Source organism: Asterias rubens, chromosome 2 (genome assembly GCF_902459465.1).
Source record: "Asterias rubens chromosome 2, eAstRub1.3, whole genome shotgun sequence".
Taxonomy (NCBI): domain Eukaryota; kingdom Metazoa; phylum Echinodermata; class Asteroidea; order Forcipulatida; family Asteriidae; genus Asterias; species Asterias rubens.
In genome coordinates, this window is record NC_047063.1 from 11,952,404 (window position 1) to 11,969,911 (window position 17,508).

Genomic DNA, 17,508 nt, shown 5'->3' on the forward strand with positions numbered 1-17,508 from the left:
AAGGTTACAAGTAGCCAGGGATCACAACAAAGGTTACAAGCAGCCAGCGGTCACACCAAAGGAAACAAGTAGCCAGGGGTCACACCAAAGGTAACGAGTAGCCAGGGGTCACACCAAAGGTTACAAGTAGCCCGGGGGCAAACCAAAGGTTACAAGTAGCCAGGGGTCACACCAATGGTCATGAGTAGACAGGGGTCACACCAAAGGTTACAAGTAGCCCGGGGGCAAACCAAAGGTTACAAGTAGCCAGGGATCACACAAAAGGTTACAACAAGTAGCCAGGGGTCACACCAAAGGTTACAAGTAGCCAGGGATCACAACAAAGGTTACAAGCAGCCAGGGGTCACACCAAAGGAAACAAGTAGCCAGGGGTCACACCAAAGGTAACGAGTAGCCAGGGGTAACACCAAAGGTTACAAGTAGCCCGGGGGCAAACCAAAGGTTACAAGTAGCCAGGGGTCACCTAGAGGTAACAAGTAGCCAGGAGTCACACCAAAGGTAACAAGTAGCCAGGGGTCACAAAAAGGTTACAATAGCCATGGATCACACCAAAGGTTACGATACAACCTGGGAAGCGTCTTATGGGGATTAAGACTTTTGATACACACTTGAGCGCAAGATTATATTGTCAGACAAGCAGATTCTTGCAGACAATGTAATGTTTAGTTACAAAATATCTCTGAAAAATCAAACTCCAGATTAAATAAAAATAAATATTTTCAGATTAAAATATAAAATGATTGAACCATTCGTTTTCAAAATTGGAAAGGTTTGCCTTTAAAAGGCTTCTCGCCTCATTCTCAAATGAAGAATTTATACTGCAACAAATTAATCATGATGTGTGACAGCTCCGATGGATGACACACATTACTCTAAGCCAAATTCATTGGGGGCTAATAGAGTAATAAATAATTAAAAAATTTCGTAAAATTGTTTGAGTTCTGAACTCTTCTCATAGGGCATATTTTTAGGTTTACAAAATACAACTAAAATCATTGAAAAGGAAGACATGTAATTAAATAAGCTTCGGTGATAAAACTTTGCTTTTGTTATAAATGTAACATGTGAATGGCTTCACTTTTTGACCCTAGCAGAGTTCTTTTAATTTTGAAGGTGAAAAGGCTAGCCATTGATAAAGACTCTGCTAAGATCGAAACGCGAGGCCAAAAACCCTTTTAGGTTTGTAAGCAGTTTGCAACAGCCAATTACAATTTTGTATCACTTCATACTGTATATCATACGCATTTGAAACTACTGGGCAAGAAACTTTACCAAAAAAATCACAGACAGGAGCATCCACACGTATTGTACACAATATACTCGCACAGCAAATCACCCAAAACGAAATTAGCAAGTTATTTCTTGCTTACACAGGCCCTCTAGGATACAGGCCTGATACTTCACGAGGGAAGATTTTCTCCATGGTTGCATTGATGCCCTTGAAATGCTAACAATAGATTTTACAATTTCCTCATAGGATACCCTTTATCAAGGAGAAAATGCCTTGGTGCCCTTGCCCTTTCAAAAACAAAGCATATAATACAGGCCTGTCTATAGACAGTGCTCTTTCGTAAAACACATCTTTGTTTTGAAATCCACGTTCGGCTATTGGCTCCATCCGCTTATTGAAACTCCATTCCGAGAAAGCAAAGGTTTTTCACAAACAAAGTGTGAGCGCTGGTTTCAAAGTGGGCCTTTCACATGCGAACTACAAACTATCGACCATTCATTTGGGCGCAGGTTGTCGGTCCCAATGGTTGCATGTGATATCATTTACACAATCACATACACCAGTTCCTGACAACCCTTGTTTATATGCAAGATTGCACTGTTGTTTATTTATCAGTTTGCTGGTGTTCTGTCTTAATCCTGTTTTGTGTATATAGTGCAGTAGAACACCACTGATCGCTTTCTCAATGCACCATTTGTTCTCAGCATTCTGACTCCAAAGATGATTGTGTCTGAGAGCATTTTGTCGGGAATTGCAAGTAAAAAATTAAAAAATTAAGGCTTTCTTGATAGCATGAGAACTTTGAGGAAAGCAATTTCAAATTATAATTTTCAACAGCACTGCTGCAGGCCTTGTGAAAAGACCTCAAAGTTTAGTGACTCGTAAAATTTCTGGTTTGTGTTTTTTTCCCCTTGAATCCCAGACATTCTTTTTAAACTTCCATACACTCCCATCTATCTTGTACACACACCGTCAGTCTCGGAAACATTTCCTCAATTTGTGCGATATGCTGCTGCCGAATGTACTCCGTGTCGAATATCCACAGCTCCAGGAGGCTCTTGAGGCAGCCAAGGACCTCTATCAGAGCTTCGGGAGAAACAGGCGTCCCGCCTCCGAGGTCTAAGATCTTCAGAGCTTGGAGGTTCTTCAAGTGCTTCAGACCCACATCAGTGATGTTGCAGCAGTTGTGCAGAGTAAGGTCTTCCAGCTTGGTCAGGCTGTTCCCAATCTTGAAGAAGGCTGTGTCGCTGATTTGTGAGCACTGCTGGAAGCGTAGTACTCTCAACTCTGTCAGCTGCTGAACGAGGCAAGTGAATCCGTGCTCCGTGTAGGTCCCTTCGCTCTCGTCCACAACGCTACTGCGACAAGAGACAAGCTGCAGGGACTTTAAAGTCCGCAACGTCGCCAGATGACCCAGGGTGTTGTTGGTGATGTTCGGGCAAAACACTTCCAGCTTCTCTATTTGGAAGAGCAACCCCTGCGTCAACGGGCAGTACCAGTTTGCGGCAAACTGGTACGAGCCCAAATGCAGCTCCATCAGATACGAGGGAAGAAAAGAAAGGTCTGTTGTCTTTAAATCCTTCCCCTTAATGGACAGTTTTGTCAGGCGTGGACATTGTTTGTTGAGTAGCTGCAACATTTTGTTGCTGGCGCGGTAGAGTCAATGTTTCCAGTGCGTCGGTGAAGTATGTCTGCATGAACAACAGTATCTTGGTCAGGCTGCTCTTCCTGCTGGCAGGTATGTGAGCATCCTTCCACAGATGTTTGTCCTTCATGAGGGAGCTCCATCTCCTACAAACACTGAAAATACACCGCAGAAACAAGAATTTGAGTCAAATAACTAATGATTAAAGTTATATCAGGCAGTCATGAGTAAATTCGATTCTGACAGGTCGTTCCATTGCAATAAAGAGTGTGATACACACATGTTTTGTACAAATATTGACGGCTTCAAGTGCTATGGTTAAAACTATGACACCCCAGGTGATCCCTGAGCATTCTTTTTTCCCCCGGTGGGAGTCGAGGGGAAAAACGTGCTCAGGGGATCACCTATGTTTCATAGTTTTCACCTTAGCACAAGTAAAAGGCAGTCAATATTTGTTTTATAATACCCCATACATACCCCGCACCGAGGGTTTTTACCGCAGACATTTGTTTCTAATGGGAATTTACAGCTGTGAATTTACATAATATGGGTTAATACAGCTGGAGCATATCACAAAGTAATAGAAATTGATGTCTATAGAATCTGCCATTTATGCTAAAACAGTTTGGTTGACGCTTTATAAACTTTGCTGTTGGTAATTCAAGATGGCGCGGCCCACTGTCTTTAAAACAATTATAATAATATCATAAGAAATACTTTATAGCGCAATTCAGTACTACTGACGTACTCTCACTGCGCTTTACATAACAAATAAACAAATTTATACAAGAGAAAGCAACAAATAAACTAAAGAGTATAAGATTACAAAAAAGATTGAGTGAACAGGTGGGTTTTGAGATGTGATTTGAAGAGGTCCGGGTTTATCTGAGAATGGGTTTATCTGAGAACGGAGGATAGCAGGAAGAGAGTTCCAAAGGGTGGGTGTGCTGAAAGCAAAGGCTCTTTTACTGTGCGGACGTTATTATTTCCTTACCGTGCTGATCGGCACCTGCTCTTGATTGACAGGAAAGAAAAAATATGAATAAGGCTCTCATCGGGCAGACAGCAAACACCGGACTCTGATGGGACCAAAGAGGCTTTGGCCTTCAGCCTTGGTGACCGACGTAACATGCTTGCTCAGTGATACTGCTTTAATGTAGGACACATGGTCAACAATAGTGGGCTTTGATTACGTCGGGACATGGATCCAGTCAGCATAAACCATGGCAACTAAAATGGAAACAGAAACAACATTAATAGGCCGAATAATAATAGTGGCTTTCATATAGTGTTCATACTCGTCACACTTGGTGCTCACTGCTCAAGGCGCTTCAATTTCAGTATTTTCCTGCAACGAGGTACATGTTGTATGTGGAACTACTATTTGAATTATAAGATAAACTCCTTTTCACAATTCCGTAGCACCATGCAAGGGTTTACAAGTTGCTACTGGTGCAATATGCAACAAATTCAACCGGGAACAATTTTCGATAAGTGCACTGGGTTCTCTTACATTTTTTTATAAATGTTAAATATAAAACACAGGGCGAATGGCTTTACATCCCATCCTAAGGAAGAAGTATCTTGCTTAAGGATACAAGTGTCACGACTGGGACTCGAATCCTCACTCTGCTGATCAGAACACCAGAGTTTGAGCCAGGTGGGGGGGGGGGGGTTACTCAGAACTTTCCTGGGCTCTGTGAAACACATTTACTATCGATGATTGGAACCGTCTTGCCACTGGGCTAGCTTGCTGGTCTATCAGTTGGACATATCTGCGCTAGCAATGCAAAGGTTGAGGGTTCGGGTACCACCCTTGTGATTTGCTTGTGGATTTGTTCACAGAGCTTACATAAATTTCACCTTTATTTGCCAATCATAGCAAGAGAGACCACCTAGGCTACAGTACAACTCAACATTTTAAAGGAACACGCTGCCTCTGGATCGGACGAGTTGGTATACAAAGCGTGTGTAACCATTGTATGGTTAGAAAGAGGTTTAAAAAAAAATAATACAATGATCCACACAAATATGCCTCGAAATTGCATGGTTTTTCTTTTACCTTGTCGAATAATAATATATATAAGGCTCCCCCGGCTCACAGGGAGCCTTATGTTTCTAGAAGTAGCTGGCTAGGTAGTTGCGATACGTACGTAACCCTCCTGCCGGCGGCGGAGCGGGAGGCGAGCCAGAGGCTCCGTCGTCGGCAGGAGGGTTACGTCGCAGCTTCTGGCTAGGTAGAGTAGAGAGAAAGCATCCGTTGTGTTGCCGTTGCGTCTGTCTGCTGTGATTGAATGAGATGTCTGTCTGTTTGATTGTTTTTATTACTAATGAGTAATATTAGACAATCCCACAGAATTCTTGCAATTCTTTAAAAGTGACAGCATAGAGTAAGGACAGAGAGTAAATGGACAAAAACAAGTTAAATACATGACATTTTAGAATTAAAAGAAAGCTTGTCAAATTCCATTACATTTATAAACTTGTAAAATGGAATCTGATTCTGAGGAATTGAATGTCATTTTAATTTAAAAGACTAATATACAAATATTTAAAAAAGAATAGAGTAAGAAGAGCAAAAAAAATGGATTTCAAGAGCTTATTTTCATTGTGGTCCTCTGTATAAAAAAATCATTCAAAATTAAAGAAGACATAAAATAGAAACAGTGAAAAAGGATACAAATTACGAGAAAATTGCACGTGGGGTGGATAGAGTAAAACACTAAACATGCCATACATATACAAATAAGAAACAAGCAAGATAAAAAATTACTTAAAAAAAAAGGACGTCAGATATTATTTAAAAAAATAAGCTGTTCTTACACTGTATCTATTCTTCGATTTGAGGCACACGTAGCTCAACCATGGAGGTAGAAGAATGTTCAGTTCAAGTTCCTTCTTGTTGAAAATCAATAGTTCCAAAGATAAACAATTGTTTATTGCCTTCCCTTCCGTTGTGATTTATGTCCAGTTATATTAATTTTGTTTAACCTAGTAAACAGCGCCCTCAAGGTAAGTTTTAACCTAATCGCTGGTGTCTGACGTGACAAATTCATTCGCAGTGCACGTGCCAGCGCAGAGTACCAAGTGAGTTTAAAGGGCTCCGAACCGGAAGTAAACACGTCTGTACGAAATTCCAATTATACAGCAACGTGGCTTTCTTGTCACAAGCAGAAAATGAAAATGTAAACAAAAGCTCTACAAAAGGAACACAATTTAGGGGGTAACAACAATAACGATGAACAAGTCTAATATAAAGGAGGCAAATGAACACCTTCAAAAGCTTTACCAGCGATTCCAGGACTTGGAAAGTACGGTACAGGAGCAAGCAGAAGCGATGATGAGACGGGACGAGGAGGCCGAGTCAACGCTGCGTGAGCTCGGCCGATCTAAAGACCGCGAGATCGCTGAACTACGGAGGTCCTTGGAGTCGTCGGAGATGCACGTTCAGCACCTCTTGGGCTCCTGTCGGGAAAAAGACTCTCAGATATCGTTCCTGAAACAGAGGAGTAAAATTCTAGACGATGTTTGTCAGGAGCTGCCATCTTTAGAGATTCTTGTGGATACGTTGCGGAGGACCCCGTCATCCCGGAGTCGACATGCTTCAGATTTTGAGCAAGGTGTTAAAGGGACACGTTGGCTTCGGGTTGCGCTTTATTGGGCGTTTTTGGGCTATGACAAGCGTTTGATGTAAAATGATTACGGTTGGAAAGATGTTAAAAAAGTGGAGGAAAAATTTTACGTCGTCGCCACCAACTTCCGGCCCTTTTTTTTTTTTTTTGTGCACCTGAGGAGGTTTTCAATCGATTGGGCTAGAATGAAAAAGTGGTTTTTATAGGGGATCGGTTAAAAAAAAAAAAAAAAAAAAAAGTAAAAACCTATAAAATTTATGTAAAAAAACACCCCGTGATTTTGGAGTTAATTAACGGCGGATAAATTGGTGGCGACGTCCGGAAGATTATCCAAAGTGGAATATAATGATCTACACAAACATGCCTTAGAAATGCTTCGCTTTTGCTAACTTTCTCGAAACAAAACGCTCCGCCATTTATGGGGGTCAAGATTTTGACTCCCATAAATGGCCGCCAAATTCACTAGTCTTATTTCCAGTCGCAGCCTTTGAATAACGACTGAGCAATTATTAACCATTTTACGAACCCCATTTGTATCTATCTCTTCCTCCATGGTTACCAACAACAAAAAACAGTTCATGAACAAAAATAAAAGGGCCTACGTTGAATTAACTTTTTATAAATCTATCTAAGCAGCAAGTTCAGCCCACGTCCCGGGGCCGAGCGGCTGCCGTCCAGCGGGCCATCATCCCCCGCGGCCAGACCTCCCCAGACGCACTGAACTCCCCGTTCTTGCTCGTACGATGTAGGATTTTAGCGGGGCCAGTCTAGTAATGCGAATACTTTGTACACGAAAGAATGTCTAGTACCCGTTTTACTAATACTAATAGTGCATGTGATTCTGTAGTCCTGGTCTCTTTTTGCCTCGGGCCTTTGCAGCAAAAAGACGAGATTATTTAATACCAACTAGCGAGTGGAGTTGAAACAAAACTACAGCTAGAGAATTCATCCTCTCATAAAACATCTGCTCAGACATGTCGGAGAGGCGTTTACCGTGTTTACCGCGTAAGTATAGTATGCAATTGCGAGTCACATATACCCCACAGTTCGTTTTTAGATACAAAATTACAGGGACTTTACTTCTCTGTCCTTTCTCTATGCTGTTTGCATGTACATGTAGAGTCACAGGGCAACAGGACAGTGGTGTCTATCTAATACTAGTCCATCGCCATAGGATAGATGTCACTTGTCTTATTTGCCAACATGATCCTTTCTTCGGGGTATACATTCATTGTTTTATAAAATAATGTTTATGTCTATTATGGGGATGTAATTCCTTGACCTTGGTCTTGGACGGTACTATTTGAGGTAGCTCCTGTTTACATTGCTCAGAATCATTTGACAGCAAAATTTACTGTGCGATGCATCTGAACAGGGAGCACATACTGCAAATGGTAGTCGGCAAGGAAAGCTAAAATAAAGTAATACTCTTGTCCACAAAAATGAAGCTTCCATAGGCCCTTTTCGAAACCACGGCTTCGGCTTTGGATTCGGCTTCAGACTCCGTCCTCTTGTCTGAATCCCTACGCAAAGCACGCTCAGTATTGTCCAAACATCTGCGGGGCCAAGCTAGCCCGAGCTGAATCCAAAGCCAAAGCCGTGGTTTCAAAAAGGGCCATAGTCTAGAAGAACTCTTTTCAAAAATTACAAAACAAAATCAGAAACGGGGAACAATTTTATTATTTTGTAACATTTTTGTATTGATACTTGATTGCCAGGTCACAGTGAAAGTTGGGTGGTGATGTGATTATTGAAGCCGGTATGGACAAGAAAGAGTACACGTACATCAAAGAAGTTTTCCAAGCACGGTTAGATGACAACCAGCTTCTTCGCAGGACAGGAAAACTCTGCTAATTAGGCCTGGGCGACCAGTGAAAATTACTAATCGACTAGTCGCACCTCCATCCAATAGTTGCGACTACGACACTAGTCGCGACAAATTTTTAATTATCACGATGCACTGTGGCAATGTGTGCCGCAAGCACAATATAGTCTAATTCAAGCGGAAAAGATTGAAGATTTGTGTCACTGATGTCTGTGTTCTGTAAGTAAATTATGTTGTCATGAATAGTAATGAGCGACTAAATTGGTTCACCAAACAGGTAGACACAATTTTTTTTAAACTATTTTTGTAGCACGTTTAACCGGATAGTTGAAAACAATAGTCGCGACTCGACGATGGCTTCTACCCACAGCCGCCATCCCCCCCCCCATAAATAAACCTGTGACAATTTGGGCTAAATTTGGCAATAAAAGCTGCAAGAAACAGTGAAAGAAAAACACCATTGCAGTATAGAAACAAGTCCTTTGACATGCCTCTCATCATGTAGACTTTATCAAGTGAGTTTTATGATCACAAATTAGTAATTACCAACATCTAAGGTATAAAGTCCCTTTAGAGAGACCAATGCCTTAAATCGAGTGATTTGGTTGTAAAATGCATTGTATGGTTAGAAAGGATATTTTAAAAGTAGAATAGAATGATCAACACAAGTATGACTTGAAATTGGGTGGTTTTCCTTTAAAACTTTTACTTATTCGAACTAACATGGTCTGCTAGTCAACAATATGACTAGTTCTAAAACATCATTCTAAAACAGCATTTCATAACAGGCATGTGGTTTGAAATCAAAATACACTTGCAAGGTTTAAGGTTAAAAAATTGAAATGGCACTGTGTTTATCAAACTTGTTGCATCTATGATCCATGTCTCTTTATGAATACAGAATAAAGATATTTCAGATAAATTTATTTGAATACAGATTGTTTATGTTTTTGCATTTTGTTGTTCTTGTGTGTTTTTTGTTACAAAATATCGAAATCTCAAATAATACAATAAATATGATTGTATAAACAATTGGCCATGTACTTCAAATTAAACTTAATCATATGTCGTTGTGATAAAAACAAACTCTGCTCACATCACATTCAATGATTTGTTGACGTAAGTAATGTGCAAAAAAAAAATAATAATAAGTTTAAGTATTGACATGTGTTAATTTAGGAATAAGAATCTACTTGTTGGCAACGGGAAATATTGCCATTTGTTAAACCTGTTTTGCATAAATCATGTGTAAATGAAAGTTGAAACTATCTGGAAATATACCCCTGATTTTACAAACACAGTAACCAGGTAGTGTTACTCTATTTCCAGTACCATTCTGACATGACACATGTTGTCTGTGAAGGCTGGCTGGGTGGAAAAGTCATTTGTTGTGTACATCATGCTGCCCTGGTGTACATGTCATTCCTGTGATGTCGTGCCAACTCTAATGGTGGTCCAGAACAAGGTGCCTCAAGATCTTTTCAAATATAAACACAAACATTTTTGAAACAATTAACAAAATAAAAATTGGTTATTTGTACATGTATATGGAATATAAAACCCATGCACTTGATGTTGATCCATTAAAGTGACATTTTAGCAAATACTACCTCCCTGCAGCCGATTTCACGAAACTTTACGCAACTGCGTGAGTCCACTTGCGCAATTTTAATGGCGCAAGTTGCTCCATAAACGTTGCACAAGTGGACTTTTGCAGTTGCGTAAAGTTTCGTGAAATCGGCTGCTGGTCAAAGACATGATGTTATTAGGATGTGGCTGTTCAGTGTGAAGTATTTTGGTAATGCAACGTTGGCGAAGGAGGCTGTTTACAAGTAACTACAATGAATGAAAGCTTAAAGTTTCCTTATTAAATGTTTGTTTACACATTTACTTTGTTTCCATTTTTTTTTGGGGGGGGGGACACAGATCAAAATATCATGTAACAAAACTGGACTGCTTTGACAGTACATGTGTATATTGTTATACATGCACATGCCATTGACAGTATGAAATAATCAGTCTCTTACTGCCAAGTTTGAGAAGCATTCATCCGGCCTTTGTTTGCAGCATGACCTGTCCTGTTGTGTTGGCATCTCCCTACAGTTGGTACAAACCCACCAGCTTGGCAAGAGCTTTGCGGAGGTGGATGATGTGGACTTGGAGGTGCCGGGTTTGATGAGGTCTCCAAGATGTTTACGCCAAGTCCTGGCATCTGCTCACATAGTACCTCAACAAGAAATTGAAAACCATTGATATAACTTATTATATTAGTTCTCGAAAATTTTATTTTTTATTGTTTGAAAGGTCACACTTCTTTGAAAGAATTCGGGTTGACTTGGGTACGAGTTGACTTGGGTACAATATTTTGGGTAAACTGTTAAAAATATACAAAAACATTTCATAAATCTGTACTATTTTTAAAATGTACTTCTACAAATTTTACAAAAGCCCTCCCCTTCCCAGCCAGATAAACGACTCTTTTGATAGTTACAAATTAGAGTAAAAGTCTAAGTATCTGATATAAAATAATTGACGTTGATCATTTATAATATTGATAGTGACCAGTTAAGAACACCGTGCACAAAAACAATTTCTTACCGAGAAAAGATGTCCATCAATGTTTCGGATCGGCATCATATCACCAACTCCTCGTCAACTAGCTGTGGGGACGACGACGCTTCTATGCGACGACGCTTCTATGCGACGACGAACGAGAGCATAGACCTTATTACAGATAGCAATTTTGAACAACTGCGCATGTGCAGGGAAGAATGCCTCTATTGCACACTACAAAACAGCATTCCCTTTTATCCTTGTGAAATACATTGAATGTAAAGGCAGTAGAGTTCCTTGCTTTCGGAAAGTGCTGATTCTTTGTAAAGCCTGGTGGTGTTTCATACTTCATACGAAACCAAAGCAAATTTTAGTGGCATATTAATTCTCAGGTATTTTTCAAATTATTCATGATTTAATTTTAATAATGACATTTATTCATTGATATTTTAATTTTATTAAATTACTTTTGTTCAAAATAACATGACATACATGGACCTATGTACGACGTACCTGTCCCTGTTTCTTCCGTTGTTGCAAAGCTCACACCTGTGGTCTGACGGCATTATTGTCGTATTTTAATCATCTAGCCTTCCTCTATGATCTAACATGACTTAATGCAAAGCCTCGAAGTGTACCTCAATGCAAAGCATCGAGCTACTTCCATTCCATAAACATAGATAAACATACATAAACTGTCTTCCGCTGCAGCATGACCGTCCATCTGGATGTTTACAAACAAACGCAATGTTTACAAACAGCAAGTCTCAGACGAACGTTGTTCTCACGCCTGCTGTGCGTTGCTAACTGCATGACGACTGCGAGGTGCCAAATATCTCCCATAATCCTTTGCGGGACGTCGGATTTTTGCTATCTGTAATAAGGTCTATGCAGTGTACACATGTGTACATGTATGTTATGTATGCGTGTATGTGTATGGTATGGTGTATGCTGGTACTCAGTTATTTTTGCATTGGCTTAACGCAGCGACGTGAAGAGTACCAGTTATATACTGAGTAGAGTAGAGTAGAATCCTACTCGACATGTGCCCTGGGAAATTTGTCCCCCTTATGGCCGTGTCCGAAACGGCGACTTCGGCTACAGCTACGGCTAGATCGCGCGCGTCTGCTATTCTTCAACACTGGTAGACGCGCTGATCTAGACGTAGCTGTAGCCGAAGTCGTCGTTTCGGACACGGCCTATGTTTAAAATGATCTTCCCGTCAGGGAACTTGGCAAACTCCAAAGGGATATAAACAACAAGCTGTAAAAACAGCCAATCTCTCTCAAATTACGAGTTGCATAAAATCAATAAATTTTGATTCAGTAAAGTTATCAGCGGTTTAGTTTATGGAATTCGAACCCACAACCTTGGGAAAAACAAGTCCTGAAATCATAAAACACTGGACATCTTTGGACATCTTAAATCCTGCGTGTTCGTATAATGGGACTTGTGACTTGGGACTTCTTAAAGTGCTCACTAATAAATCCACACTTTTTCGTCTGAATGACTGATATTCATTTCATTTCAAGGTGTTGAATAAGTTATGATTGTTTACAATATAAGGCCGTGTCCGAATGGGCGACTTCGGCTACAGCTACGGCTAGGGCGCGCGCGTCTGCTATTCTTCAACACTGACAGACGCGCTGATCTAGACGTAGCTGTAGCCAAAGTCGCCAATTCGGACACGGCCTTATAATGAAATTTAAAGTCACCTGGAAGTGGTATATTTTCAAAATAAAGCTTTTGTCACTAATATATGTGTTTTGATGAGGGAATGTGAATAAACAGTTAACTAAGTTTAAACAAAATCAGTTCTTATGTTATTTACAAATTTAAGAGTAGACCCCGACCCGAGAGGGCGCTGTTCGTGACGTCAATCGAGGCAGACTTTGCCTGTAATGCGTAGAGTAAATAAATTGCAAAGTACATGTACGGACCAAGTCGTGAGTTTGTACGTTTCAAAAAAAAAAAAATCGTTTTTTCCGGCAATGCCGACCAGGTGTATTGCTGCTGAATGCAGAAGAACACTTTTTAAAATGTACCAACTCACGACTTGGACGTACATGTACTTTGCACGTGTGTTTACTATACGCATTGCAGGCAAAGTCTGCCTCGATTGACGTCACAAAAGGGGTAAGCGGAGTCAGCCCCCCAAACAACTTTATATATTTTTTAAACATATAAATCGTGACAAACAATTACTAAAAAAATTGTTTTATTGTTCGTAAGCATATACTCTTATGTTTGAAAGAAAAAAAATTATATTTCCAGGTGACTTTAAAGTAGACTCATTGCCGATTCAAATAATGTTCAATGTATAAGCCAAGTTATAAAGATTTATTGTCACTCTCAGTTTAGTAACCACATAGTTGTAATGTTTTGATAACAAAGTGAACAATTTGCGGTGATAAGCAAAAAAAGCAAAAATCAATATTAAATTTAGTTTTTTATTCATTTACTTTTTGTTTTAAATATCTTTGTTTCTCAAAAAAGGTTGGCAAAAGAGATCAAGGTAGCATTTTGGATAAAGATGAACTCTGAACGTTGGTGTGGCCAACAATTCTCACCGATTGTTGTAAACTTGTTGAAGTTATTGTTTTTTAAATAAAGAGACAATTTTCGCTAATGGCCGGTTCAGGGTTCACATTAATTTAATTATGTTGATCTTGTGTGGTTCAACTACATCCACTAAACCAGTTTGACTGTTCGGTGATTGTGCTTGGGTTTTGTACAAGAATCCACGCAATGTGCAATCTCTGCGTTTGTAATGATTTTAAATAGTGGAAACAAAATCTTGGAAATAATTAATAAATGTTTATTCATTGCATCGGGGAAAAGAATAATCAGTTTGGTTTTACCCATATACACCGATGTGTGTTAGCATTGTTTAATCTCCCGAGTTGTATGGGGGGAAAATCCACAGGCATAATTACTCGGGTGGGATTCGAACCCACGAACTTTACAATTCAAAAGCAGTTTCATACAAACTAAACCACGGAGATTTCCCGGTAGCTAAATTAATTAATAAATAGATTTGTCCGAGTATATGACTACGAATACTTTTGTAAAGAGGCTAAGTGCACAGGCATGTTACTCGGTGGGATTCGAACCCACGACCTCACGCAATTCTAGGGCAGTGTCATACCAACTAGACCACCGAGATTGTCCGGTGTGTAAAATAGGCCTAATTGATGAATAGTTAGTTTTTGTCTCAGCATGGAGATACCTCCATGGTCTCCCTGGTCTCAGTATCTGACTACGAATACTTTTGTTAAGAGGCCAAGTGCATCCAGATAAAATTAATAAATTTAACTTTTCCCAGCTCGGAATAAATTGATACTTGAGCCTAGCTTAAATGTGACCCATCAGATATAGGCCTACGGTTTGTCTTAGTACATCACGTTCAAGTGATCACATTAGCCTAATTATTAATCCAAAGTGCGAGTGATCAAGTATCCACTGAAAGCAATTGGTTGTTGTGTATTTGCTCCAACGGGCTGAGATGCCTCGAGGTAGATCTTGTCGCCCTTGTCCAGTTCCAGCAGAACGGAGGCCCCTTGCACCGATATAGGGGAGGTCACCGTAGCTGGACGTCCCTCTGGTGCCAAAAATGTTCTCTTGCCGTCGGATGCCGTCTCCATGGTCAGTTTGATAAACGTCTTGGTAGTTGTACTTTTGGTGAAGACTCTGTCCTGGTGAAAACTAAAATCGATGGCGTAGACTCCTTTTAGCGGGGACGTGAAGACACCCAGAGCCGGGTCGAAGTGGTTATTGTCGGGTCTGGTGACGGTGTCGTAATCGCCGATGATCTGCTCGGATGTTACTTGCACGGGGGACATTCTCGCTACCGAGAAGGCCACAGTGCGAAGGTATCGGAGGTTAGCATCACTGACGGATGGTAGGGTGAGCAGGAGGGAGATGCCGATCAAGCTATGGAGCAAACCCATCATTGTAAACTGGTCCACGGACTGTAATGTGATATGGACCAATTGAAACATTATGGAAATAGAATTTAAATAAAGAAGGCCCTAACTCTTCGGATTGTCCTGTAAGGTTCTTGTAGTTTGTTTGGATTGCTGTATATTTTCCTGTTGTTAAATGTTATATTTTTTATAATTATTTTGTTATGCGCTTGTGTACATTTTATGGAATGGGCGCAATATAAATGAATAAATTAATATTTAATTATGTGCGCCCGAGTCATTTTTTATAAACTGTTCAATTTTGGCCGACCTTTCCAACAGTTGAGAAGTTATATGTCACAATATAACACATTATCTGACGGAGAATTTGACATAATATAATTAATCATCTGCCTTCGTTCCAAGATGTAAATGAAAAATATAATATTAGTCCCAACAGTCACGGCATAAAATGTCAGATGGAAAAAAAATCACTGCAAATGTTTAGGTGAAGTGTGAGGCTTTACGACCGGTTTTAGGTAATTGTGTCCACCATGCAAAACTTTCCGCTCCGGACACTTGTGCATATGCAATCGTGTCCGGGGCTGTGCAAAAACCGCCCGGTGGACATGTACATGACTGTCCATGTCGCATGTGCGCGCGTAAGCACTCACTGAACCTACGTATTCGGGAGCATGAACATTCACGTATTTTATGATTGGAGCGAGTACCCAACGGCCGAACATTTCCCATCATGTCAGTCACTTTACAACTTGTAAAAAAAATGGCGAACATGTTCCGTCGACCAAGGGCGTTTAATTTACTGCAAGGACGGTTTTGCACGGGTGGACACAACTGCATATGCAAATGTGTCCGGGCGGACACAATTGCATTATGCAGCAGCGTCCGGGCGGACACGATTGCATATGCAAAACCGTCCGGCGGACATTATTGCATATGCAATAATGTCTTCCGAATAGTATTGCATAGGGGACATAATTGCATGCGACACCGGTCCTGCAATAACTGGTTTGAATGACCTTTTGCGGAAAGATTTAAGTATAACCTGCCAATACTTGTTTCATTCATTTTTATTTAAAGGGATATCTTATTTGACTAAATTAGATATCAGCGAATGAAAAAGTGGTGGCAGGACACGGAAATGTTTCCCGTATAGTTTCAGCATCAAGCAAAATAAGTGGTTAAGAAACTGATTGGAATACAGGTAGCGTAGCCCTAATCACGGACTCATTGTTTGTATGAATTGTACAAACAGAGTCCGTGATTAAGGCAGGAAAACGTTTTAATTTACTTCAAAATTACATCACACGTGCGTCTGTATTTTTGTAAGACTTTCCGCACAAAAACACCAGTGGAAAATAAAGAAACAACTCTATATAATTACTATAGTTATATGGCTCAAGTTCTTATGATGTCTTCAACGTGTTGGCAGAAATAATACCAAGCACAGCGAAAATTTAAACACATTTAAACCCACGGTTCCTATAGAACAGAGTAATACAGACATGCAACTTTCTGATTGCAAAAACGAGAAAATGGCCGATCAACCATTAACTTTTGAACACTGTTTTTCAGTTTTCTATGGCACTGTTTTGAAAAGAAAAAGAGGAAATCAGCTCATGAGTTGCATGTCTCTGATGATTATAGGTGGTGCACGTTTGTGGGTCAAATCTTACCGTTCCTGGGCAGCGAAATTCCCCTTCTTCAGCCAAAATTTCAAGCAAGCCTCAACCGTTCGGTGTCTTATTAGCGTCTAACTTCTCTATGGTCAAACTGAATTCAGTTTGAAGACTTTCACAGCTCAGCAGTTTTCTTGTGGAACATTGTGACAAGAAAGATTACTCAACTGTTATGTAACGGAATTGTCAACTAGATCAATCGCAACAATTTCAAATATTTCATTGACAGAAAGAATGTAATTGTGCAAAACACGCAAGGGCCTGGCTGGCTTGGTCATCCATCCCGAACAAACTATTGGACAATTTCATTAGGCTTTTACGGACAAAGACTCTATATGAACTTCAATTCAGCCCGACATGTGGTATAAATGTCTTTAACATTCATGTTTTCCCTCTTTTTGGCGAATTTGTTTTTACCAACATGTGTTTTGTACTATAATATTTTATCATCTCTATTTTGTAATATTCATACTTTTATTTTCTATTATGTTTTATACATGTATGCCGTTTTTTGGCGGGGTCTGGGATCGGGAGGGCACATCGATTTGATGGCAGTTTTTGTCTTCTTTTGCCTTAAAGAAACCTGGACAGCCCCTGCCAGGGTATTTTGCGTAAATTTAATTTACTTAGTTGCGAGACAACAATGAAAGAAAAAACACCCTTGTCACACGAAGTTGTGTGCTTTTAGATGCTTGATTTCGAGACCTCAAAATCTAATTCTGAGGTCTCAAAATCAAATTCGTGGAAAATTACTTCTTTTTCAAAAACTACGTTACTTCAGAGGGAGCCTCTTCTCACACGTTTTATACTATACCAACAGCTCTCCATTGCTCATTAAACCAAGTAAGTTTTTACGCTACTAATGATTTTTAGTAGTGTCCAGGCCAAATATCATGCAAGTATTTTGTGATTTTCGTTTTGACACAGCACATCAAAATTTGTTTAGAGAAAAACAATTCCAACAACAATCATTTCATAGATTGTTAAATTTGCAACGGGGTAAAGAATATTCATTTT

General features: G+C 39.9%; 2 protein-coding genes and 1 pseudogene across 2 annotated transcripts; 1 reads left to right on the forward strand and 2 right to left on the reverse strand.

The window, feature by feature from the left end:
• Positions 1–436: 436 nt before the first annotated feature.
• LOC117306788 lies at positions 437–11,789 on the reverse strand (annotated as a pseudogene).
• On the forward strand, positions 5,879–6,609 carry LOC117306789 (vimentin-type intermediate filament-associated coiled-coil protein-like). Its single transcript, XM_033791299.1, has one exon. It carries the CDS (start codon positions 6,115–6,117, stop codon positions 6,568–6,570), a length of 456 nt encoding a protein of 151 aa, XP_033647190.1. The 5' UTR covers positions 5,879–6,114; the 3' UTR covers positions 6,571–6,609.
• A 1,894-nt stretch (positions 11,790–13,683) lies between the features above and the next one.
• On the reverse strand, positions 13,684–16,675 carry LOC117307112 (cerebellin-2-like). Its single transcript, XM_033791772.1, has 2 exons — positions 16,489–16,675; positions 13,684–14,857 (listed from the first exon to the last, which is right to left on the reverse strand). The coding sequence occupies exon 2, from the start codon at positions 14,837–14,839 to the stop codon at positions 14,318–14,320; it is 522 nt and encodes a 173-aa protein (XP_033647663.1). The 5' UTR covers positions 14,840–14,857; positions 16,489–16,675; the 3' UTR covers positions 13,684–14,317.
• Positions 16,676–17,508: the final 833 nt, after the last annotated feature.